Raw genomic sequence first — 11,061 nt, forward strand, 5'->3', positions numbered from 1 at the left:
TATTCACTTGCCTTTATTGTTATTATTGTTTTTGTCCATTAATTGGCCTGTTATTAACATACTGTTTGGTTTTTCCCCCATTGAAAGTAATTGTAACCAAAGTAAAGCTAAAACAAAAGGATGAAAATTTGCAAAAAGAAGGCTTGCCTAGGAGATGCTCTGATTTATTTCGTTTTCTTAGTTTTAAGTCAAAGATAAGACCATTACTTTGGTGGATCAGTATTTTAAATGATCCAAAATAGACTCTAAGTCGTTAGATTAATCTTATTCGGTCAAATTCACATCTACATCAGATAATAACTCCCACAAATCTCTTTCTGACTTCCTAGCAACCACTATCGGCTGCCATCGGGAATTGACGACATTTCATAAACTTCATTCCTCTGCCAATATCTTTCTCTACTTCATATGGTTTCATCATTTTTTTTTTCTCGTTTTCCCTTTCACAACCGATTTTTTCTCTACCTCCAAATGAACTTTTATTTTGAAGCCATAACGAAAAGTGAATCACATAGATTGTGAAAAGGTTTCGGAAACCTGGAGTGGAACGCGAACTGGGGTGCGGTGTAGTAAGATAAAAGGGGGTTGGATGGATTTGTTGAGAATCTTATAACTTTTTTCACAATTTCTTCGCTACAGCAGGAATTGGATTTGAGTTAAATCAGAAAATAAGAAAGAAAAAAAAACATTTGATTGTGAATGGATTTGGAATTTAATTAGTGTGAAAATTTGTTAATTGTTCTGTGAGAAGCATTGAATTGAATTTTACTAGAGTTATGGAGAATGGGTGATGTTGATGTTCCTTTGCCTCCTTCGAAAGTATCTTATTGTTGGATTGAAGAAACAAATTTAAGATAGTGATGTTGCTGCATCTTTGGTTGTTGTGGTAGAGCAAAGGGGAAAAAAATCTGGCCCAGAAATTGCCATTGGCAGTGGTGAACGGTGGTTGGAGGTTGTGGGTAAGTAATTGGAAAGGGAAAGAGGAATGTTATGATGGAGAGGGTCTATGGTAAAATATACACCACAGATCAATCCGACGGCTGGTAATTGGGTTCAAAATGGACCATTTTTATAGGTGGTCCACTCTAGAATTGACCCAAAGATAAAGCAAATATAGAGATGAGAAAATCTTGATTAGAACTTGTGATCATATATTTGTCTCATAACCCAGAGGCACTTCATTCTACAACTTATATGTGCAGTGGTATTATTGAGATATTGAAACATTTTTACCACGGTTTTAAAATTCAACAAATGTTAATAAGCGTTCTCCAACCAAAGTTATTCTTATGAAGGCATCAGACTTATAAGAGTGCTTATTATTTCATAATTTTCTTTTGGAAAATACATTTTGAAATCAGAAGTATGCTGTTTTGGAAGGGGTCTTGTTGGGCTAACCATGAAAAATATTTTCGTGTTTTGTTTTAGTGAATTTTTTTCTCTGAAAAAAGGGAAATCGATAGAAAATTTTAATTGACAATTATATAATCTTTTATTTAAAATTAGGATGGAAATGTATTAGAAATCATGAGATCACTTCTTCGACCCGCAGCCCTCCAAATGTAGGTTGGGATATTTTTGGGAACTGTTATTCCCACATCAGAAAATTGATATCCCCACAATCCCAACCTAATTTATTTGAAATTTCATAAATACCCGACATCTGTGTAGCAAAATACCCAACATAAATGCATTTGCATTGTTTTAAGTGATTTGTTTGACGAAGACTAGACTGAGAAAGGTAAACTCTTTTCCCACATTGTTGGAAACAAAAATATGGTGTAATATAGTGTGTTAGATGCAATAACGGTTAAAATAAACATGAATTATGATGGACATGTTTACACTGAAGTAAAAAAACATAATGTGTTGATCCTCCCTCTCCATCATCGTTACATGTTGGATCTGGAAACGTACTCGGGCGTCAAATCTAGAAACACACTTCATGCTTTATATCTGAAAATGGACTCGCACCTCAGATCCATGGCCTCGCAGACAACAGATTTGGAATCTATGACCTTGTTTTCACCTTCTCCTCCCTCACGCACTCCTCCGTCACTGTCTTGCCACATGTCTGTTATGTCAATTCATCGTCAGCACATCAGAATCTGACCTTTTTAATCGTCATCTGGTGACGCAACAGTTGGAAATATAATGTTACAGGTTCGAAAGAAAGAGTAGAAAACGTGAGATAAAGAACAAAAAAATAATATTAGTTTAAAATTTAATCTAGTGTAGGCACTTCTACCATAATCCTTACTTATCTTAATTGTTGATTATATCTAACCACCATATTTCACTACATTTTCCTTTCCTATGGAAAACAGGTTTATCTTTCTCACCAAGTCTTTGTCTTAAAATGAATACACACTGTAGGATATAGATTTTTTTTTAGATATGTGTAAGACTACCGTAGACATTGGAAACACTAGAGTAAATTAAAAAAAAAATACTAAAAAAGTAGTCTGTGATAATCCTATTGTAGAGCACCACCGTTGAAAACTTGAAATAGTTGGTGTGAGTCCATATTTGATGCCTTCTAATTCCAGTAAACATTATTGTGATGAAAAAACTCTTCTACACCCATTTTAGTATCCAGAACCTTTTGTAATTTTTATGATTTATGAACAATTAAATTATGAGCAATTAAAATTATCATTTACATTGTCCTTTCACAAAAAAAAAAATCTAGAAGACAATATGAAGGTTGTTAATGTCAACACCGCGCGTGAAGGATGAAGAGGGAGCACGGCGGTGCAAGAGCTAAATGATCTGTGACTGACGGTGTTGTTGCATGGAGAGGGAGAGCACAAGAGATGAGAGAAAGAAGAGAAGAGAGAAGAAGGGATGGCGGTTTCCGCCGCCGAGCCACCACAGGTCGAGAGAGAAGGGGGAGAAAAGGACAGAAAAAAAGGATAATTGCTGGAAATCTCTCCAACGGCAAGACACGACGGAGTTCCACGGTCGACGGCGGTGGTGCTATATTTTTTTCTTTACTTCCATTAGTTATGTTCCTTTCCTTTTATGTTTTGATTTTTATTTTGACCTTTGATCTTCTGTTGCAAATGGTGGTTTGGTCCGGAAGAAGGAAGGAAGGGTCACCGAAAACTTTCAACGATGATAGTCTATAATAGCTACAGGCTACTTTTTTTACTATTTTTAATTTATTCTGGTGTGGGCAAGCCTATGTTAGTCTTATACATATCTCGAAAAAGGCTTATATCCTATGGACCAGTTTTGTTTCCCATTATGGAAGATATGAGAGGCTTTCCCATTCTAGCCTGTGCCCCTATTCATCTTGCCTTTTAGATGATCCCTTTGGAAGAACAAGATTATGATAATCTGTGTTTTTTTTAATTACTTCATTCTCCCTATCTATTTAATAGAATCTTTAGAAAAAGAATAAAATTTCTATGGAGCTAAAAAAATTAGATGTATTTAGGGGTGTCAATTTGAATCCCCACAGGAATTTATGTGGGGTCTCGTAAATAAAAATTACGCACATGTATGAATAAGAATGAATATAAATATTTTCGCGTGTGCACAATGGGGATCACACTCCATCCGGTAGGGTTTCCACCCAAAAAAATTACATAATTATCATTATATTAATTGTTATTTTATATTTTGTAAACATTATGTTTGTTTTATTTCAAATTGAACTTCTTGTCTATATTTGTTTAGTTGAGTTTGACCGGATATGAATTGTTTGAGTTTGAATATTATGTTTGGTGAGATTTTTTAAGTATTTTTAAAATTTACTTGTATTAAAATTTAAAATTCAGGTTTTTTTTATTTCTGACTCGACGGGGATCGAAACAACAAAAAAAATAAAATCTCCCACTACAAAACATGGACGGGTTGGTTGGGGGCAGATATGGAGAGTATCCCCATCCCTACTCTAGTCGACATCCCTATATGTGTCTAGTAAACTAAAATAATCATTTGTTTTCTTTCTATATTTTGCTCCTTGGATAATTCCTTAAATTTTTTAGGTTTCATTTTAGTTACTAAAATTAATCATTTTTTCTATTTTAGTCCATAAACATTTTATTATTACGACCAAGTCCCTCCTGGAATAGAGACCAAAATAAAAAATAAAAAATTATTTAGGAACTTCAATAAAATCGTAAAATATTTGATGTGATAACAAAATACAATTTCAATGACCAAATTGGCCATTTTCTGAAACAATAATAACAATTAATGGGGCACTTAAGAATCTCTGAAATGCCAACTACAGTTTGATTCGATTAGATGTAATCGGAGGACTATTTTTTGGTGCAGGGCTACGTTTTTAGCCAGCCAAGTAAACAGAAAATACAAAAATCCACACTTCAGAACTTATTTCAAAACTCAATAACAACGTTGGATCCATCCAAAATACATCCTTCCAAATCTCGGAAGTAAAAATTTGGCATAATGTTCTTATTAATCATACTCTAAGGTCTCCACAGGCTCAAAACTTCACGGTAAACACAAGAATAACCATATAGGGCATATAGTTTGGATATTATAACATCGAATGTTTAGACGAAGTTATTTGGGAATGAAAACAGAACAGAATGCAATGATAGCCATCAAATCCTTCCCGATTTACTTCAGTTTGGTGAATAGCTTCGGTGCAACCTGCGGTACAGGATTATGATGTTATAAGAGAATACACAAGCAAACCAAATGACTCAATGCTTATTTACTAACCAAACAATAATACTTACACATTTGTCAATACAAGACCAATAATCAAAATATTGTCCAGTGCAGTGTTTCTGCCCAGATTCATCACCATGTATCCTTTTAATGCACGCCTGTAGCAATTTAAACAATTACTTTTCTCGGCCAAGCAAGAACTTAATTTGAAGAAATAAAAATAAATAAGGCAGAACAAAAATTTGGCAATTTATCACTCACTCAGGACATCAACTATCTATTCAACTAACAAGTCATAATCTAAGGTGCCACAAATGATATATGAGCATAAGTTCTCTACTACAAAGAGGAAAGGGGGTGTAAGGAAGCCCACTCGTGTAATCTTTTTCTTTTTTCAATAAAAAATTGAGCCTAAAGATCTTCAACCAAACTCCAAGTCCTCAAAACTGTAACTTTGAGACCTTGCTTCTTATTAAGTTCCTTTTGTAGTTGTGTCAACTCTCCAAAATTATGTGACAAATACTTAAGGTTCGTTTAGAAGAAGCTTATTTACAGCTTATTTAGACTTATCTGGTGACAAGCTATTGTGCAAGAGATGACAAGAGGATTTAGGATGCATGCCAAAACCACGGCACCTATACCAGTTGCAATAGCAGGCAGAGTCATGATCACAGATCCAAGGAATTCTGCAATGCAATGGCGCTACAGTGGTTATTTATAGGGGTGTAAGCGGGTCGGTTTGAGTTGGGTTTGATCAAACCCATTACCCAATACAATCAAATTTGAATGGATTGGTTTGGATCGGTTTTATAAGAAAAAAAAAATTGAAACCCAACTCAAACCAACCCGTTTGTAAATGGTTTGGATTTGATTGGATCAACGAATCAACATTTAATTTTGTCCAATCTTTTTTAAAATGTAATATTTTTTATAAGCTTAAAATTTTATCAAAGGAATCGGACACAATTGTTTCTTGTTAGAATTCTTATTAAAAAGAAAATTTTGTGATGCTACCATACCCCATTCCACTCCTCTGACTCTTATCTATCTATCCATGAGGGATGGAAAATTAAGCATACCACATCCAAGATAAGAAGTTTCACTAAGCATAGTGAGAAAGGGTTTCAAACACTTTTTTTTACCAAAACTAATGGGATATTACGACGCCTGCTCTTTGTAAATAGATTTGAAATATTTTTAGAAGCCCATCTGAAGAGGCTTCAATCAATGAAACTCATGTCGCTTTGATCCTGAAGTTTAAGGATGCATTGATGCTTATTCAATTTAGGTTGATGAGTCTATGTAATCAATGATCAATAGTATTTGATTTTTTTTATATTTAAAAGTATATATTATATATTACATATATTAATAATAATAATTATTATTATATAAAAATAATGGGTCAATGGGCCAGGTCAACGGATTTAGATATTAAAACTTTTGACTCAACCCAAAATTCAACGAGTTTGATTGATTCGGTTTGGGTCTGACCCAAACACAAAAATTATCCAACCCAAACTGATTGGGTTAGTTTGGGTCAATTCGAATTCGCAGGTGACCCGCACCCGCTAACACCCCTACCTATTTAACAACATTGTTTGGGAGAGCTAATGAAAATAGATTATATTATGTCCATAAGCTGTTTTCAGCTAATTTGAATAAGCTCCCCAGCATAGATTATGAAAACAATATAACCCAATTTCCTCTTCAATTGTAGAAACAAGTTACACATAAGTACTTAAAAGATAAGCACTGATTCAATAAGCTCTTAATTAAGTTGTTTACCCAAACTGACCCTTACTCACATGCTAGTAATCCATCTACCAGAACTTCTGTACAAACTTTCTTTACTTGGAGCAGAAAATCCCCCCCCCCCCCCCCCTTCCCCACACGAACACTGAAGAACACAGCAAAGTGTTGCATTTGCCATAGAGTATGAGAGAATAGCAAAATGCATCAGAATAAGGCAAAATTAGCCGAGTTATCACTGTGTAGCTTAACATAATAATCCAGTTTCATCACTATCTGACCCATTCATTAGCTATAAAACATTCAGATAATAAGATCATATACCCTAAGCCAAAGACACCAGAAAACTCCAATATTCTCTTCACTACATTGTATTTCTTTGTTCTCTTCACTTCTTGACCCTTGGTAGTACTCTCTTCATTTTTTTTCTTTTACACACCCCACTATAGAATTCTTGAGTTATATATTTTAGTAGGCCTTGTCATAAATTTTACTAATCCAAAAGGGACAAATATAATTAACCAATAACTTTAAAATTCAATTACAGTGACAGTCTATTGTTGATTTTAAACAAGAAAATAAAAGAATCTTGTATTTAAATTAAGAATAAATCTCATCTTCAAATTATCCAGCTTATACTTCCACACTTCAAAAAAGCACACCTGGTATTCTAGTAATGGTTTTACACATTTTGGTTTGCAAGACTCTTCAAGATATCTCTTCTGATCAACAGGTTCCTCGTCGGCCCTAGAATCATGACAAAATCCAAACAAATGAAATGCAATAAATAGGAGAGAATGCCATAAAAAAGAAAAGTAAAATAACACAAGCAGAAGAACACAGCAGTCGGCGGAAGCTATTGATGGTGACACCACAATTACATTGAAGTACCAAAATTAAACCAACCAAATTCCAATAGATGCCAAACTTTTCATATGCAGACAAGCTAATTAGAGACACCTTAATTATTAATGTGGCAAATTTAAATAGGCACTAGCAAAACATGAATACAAAGGAAAAGAAAAAAACTCAAAGCTTTCGCAACCAAGTGAAGGGAACCAGATATATGAAACTGATAAAAGAAAACTTAAAAATGAGAAGGGGTCAAGTCAGACATATTTGTCTGGGTCCTAAGAGATTATGTTTATTAAATCGAGCACCCGACCATCAAAAAACTCATTCAAAGCATCATTTTCTAAGGAATTTATCACACACACAAAAACATATCATAAAGTAAATCAAAACACAAGCAATCATTTTCAACACAAACATCGATTTATCACTAACTAGGTAGCAACAAACAACATCAGTTAGTGGAAAACAGCTAACAAACACCCCTAAGAAAATTCTAGCATTGGATATGATCCCAATCTCCAAAGGGGTCACACCTAAAATGCTTGAAATCAACAAACCCCCAACTTGAATTCGCAGAATATCTATAAAAAAAATTAACTTTTCAATCAAATTCAAAGAGAACCCCCAAATGACGTTTCGATCCACACAAAATCTGTGGCAATCAAGCGTGCGCTAAACAGCCAATTATCGCAATCGGTTAAAAACAGAAAGGCCTAAATAAAAAAATTAAAAAAATTGCTGCGAAATTTGGAAACCCTAGATTTGAAAAGTGAGGACATATATAATGGAAGAAAAAGAATAGATCTAGCAGATGAGAAACGAAAGAAAGAGAGAAGCTTGGAGGCTTACATTGCACAGTGGTGGAGTTGTGCAGTACGGTTGTTGTTTGGGTTTTGAAGAGCTTTGTATTTCGTATCAAATAATAATACTCCCCTTCCCTGCTTGCTTGGATTCAATTAGGGTTGCATCCGATTTGCCAGTTTTGGTCAAATAACACAATTACATTTTTGTGCCTCTTTCATTTTTAATTTTACTTTTAATTCATTGCAATATCTTTTATGGTCATTAAATATAATATATATATATATATATATATATATATATATATATATATATATATAATTAAAATGTAAAGGGAAAAAAAGGGGGAATGCATCATTGTATTTATATATATCAAGGGGAAATGCGTCTCACTTATCTTTTCCTTAAAAAAAACACTATAATATTTGTCTAATTCAGATTTAAGGTGTGTGTTTTACATTATTTTTTTGTTAATTTAGTAAGGAGTTAAGTGGTGTGGATTAGGTTATAATTAGTCTAATTTTTTTATCAATGAATTAGGTTGGGTCATAGGATTGAGTAATTAATAAAAATATTGTCACCTTTTTAACTTTAAACAAAATAAAACTCCTCAAAATCAATAATTCAATATTGCTTTTTAATTCTTATAAACTATTCATTTTGGTTTTAAATATAAGATAAAAAAATATATTTTTGGTTTTAAATATATAAAAAATTTAACCGATATTATTATCTTTAAAATATCCTTAATTATTTGAAATTCTAGTTTTAATAACTTTTTTATTGATATTAAGTTTCAATCAATATTAAGTTGAAAAAAAATATTTTTTAATTAATGTGTCATATTTTTTTTTATATTTAACACCAAAGGAAGTAATAGTTAGTATTCATTGCTTGAATATTTTACAACACATTTAGTTGGTGTGGCTTGTGAGTGACGAGGGTGAGAACACAAGATTTTTATTTATTTATTTTACTATTCACATTCTTTCACATACAACATATAAAAATAATTAGACAAATATTATTTTTTATTTGTTATGCATTTCTTACCAAATATGAGTTAAACTTTACTTGATCAAGTCTAGATTTAAAAGTTATTAAGCATTATTTAGTCCAATTCTAATTGGATGGTCTAAGTAAAACACAATCAGTCAATCCAACTTACAAAAGTGTAATTGGGTTGAGTGGGATTGGGGTTTGTACGTTTATATGTGTGTGTCTTTTTTAAAAAACACTTTAGTCTTTTGTAAGTTTTTTTTTTCATTTTTAATTCTTATAAATTTATATTTTTTTAATTTTAGTTTTTTTTAGATTTCATTTTTTACTCATTGTAAGTTAGCATTATTGGAAATAAATTTGAAAAATACAAACTTATAACATTTAAAATGAAAAAAAAAACTTACGGATTTTTAGCTTATTTTTAATCCATGTTAATAACTAATGTGATTATATAGTATGTGTGTTTAGTTTTTAACTTCTCATAACTAGTGTAATTTTTTAGGGTATCATTCACTTAACATAATTTATTTCATATTTAAGAATTAATTAAGATTTAAATTCTGAATCACTTGATTAAAAAATAAAAATCTTTACCACTTGTGTAACCATTGTAATGCCAGCCAATACCACTTGCTTATAATTCACATTTAAGTTATGTGTATGTGAAATTGCTTCTAAGGTGGGAAAGTTGCATGGGTCTCCCACCGTGGGAATTTTTTGTGTCTTACGATATATGGGTTTGTTAATGAATGGCTGAGATTCTTTGCATTCCACTATGGGATAAGTTGTATGTGAGTGTGCAAATTTTAAAAAAATAATTCCATGTTTTTCATTTGTCTCATCGTTCCATCTTCCAAACCACCACAAAAATCTTTATTATAAGAATATTTATTAATATTTTCACTTTTAAATTTCTTTAAATAAAAAATACTCAGAATTTTTTTTATCCTCTAGGATTCTATTCAATTCAAGCAATAAAGATTTGTAACTTTATATATAAAAAATATATGATTTGTAACTTTTTATCTAGTTGGAAAAGAGTTGTTAAACTTATTTTAAAGTATTTATAATGAAAATAATTTATAATTTATATTTTTTATGCATAGTATTTTCATCTTTTTTCATTAGTAAATATATAGTATTCTCATCTTAAATAAACATAAATATTTTCACAAATTATTATATTGTTTTAAAGTTAACACTATCTCATAAATTAAATACTAACTCCATGTCTCATAATATTCATTCTCTTAGATTTTTTTACACATAAAAAGTTAATAAATAAATGAAAAAGATTATCATGTTTACAAGATTTATAACCTTATTACCATTAATACATTTAAAGATTTTGCTGTTTATTATTAATATTATAAGAGATATAAGTGAAAATAATATTTAATCCTACATTTAAGTTGAAATGATAATTATTTTTTTCACATGATAATTATTTGGGATAAAGATTTAGTTTGACAAAGCATTTTAGTTAAATTCTAGATTTTTTTATTAGTTAAAAATGTTTTTGGTTATTCAATAAACAAATTTTTTAATAACTTCTCAATAGCTTCTAATATTTTTTTAAAAAAGTAATATTTTTTAAAAACTAGTTTATAGTTTTTTATATTTATTTTACTTTTATCCTTAATATATATATATATAGCTTGTTATCTTTTTTTAATAAATTATGATATTATTATTTTTTTGTCATTTTATATTTTTTAACTAATTTAACAATTTGTTTTACTGAATATTTCTAATTTGATAAGTTAATATTTCAATTTATTTTCAATTATATACCACCTAACTTTTTAACTTTCAACTATTTTTTAAGTTAATTTTACCTAACATACTCATGAATAATACTTTATCGAATCCTTTGTATAAGAACTATTTCGAACTGTTATTAAAATTGTTTAATATTTGTTAAATGTTTAAATCAATCAATTTTTATATTAGTAGTTCTGAAGTGTTAGAAAAAGAACGGTAAAATGTGATTCTCTTAAA

At 30.8% G+C, this 11,061-nt stretch overlaps 1 protein-coding gene across 1 annotated transcript; it reads right to left on the reverse strand.

Moving 5' to 3' along the window:
* Positions 1-4,344: 4,344 nt before the first annotated feature.
* Positions 4,345-8,303, reverse strand: LOC100500024 (cytochrome b-c1 complex subunit 6-1, mitochondrial). The gene is made up of 4 exons (XM_003531516.5): positions 8,107-8,303; positions 7,065-7,149; positions 4,719-4,808; positions 4,345-4,629 (listed from the first exon to the last, which is right to left on the reverse strand). Coding segments are annotated over exons 1-4 (210 nt in total). The 5' UTR covers positions 8,109-8,303; the 3' UTR covers positions 4,345-4,596.
* Positions 8,304-11,061: the final 2,758 nt, after the last annotated feature.

This window comes from Glycine max, chromosome 8, assembly GCF_000004515.6.
Source record: "Glycine max cultivar Williams 82 chromosome 8, Glycine_max_v4.0, whole genome shotgun sequence".
Classification (NCBI taxonomy): domain Eukaryota; kingdom Viridiplantae; phylum Streptophyta; class Magnoliopsida; order Fabales; family Fabaceae; genus Glycine; species Glycine max.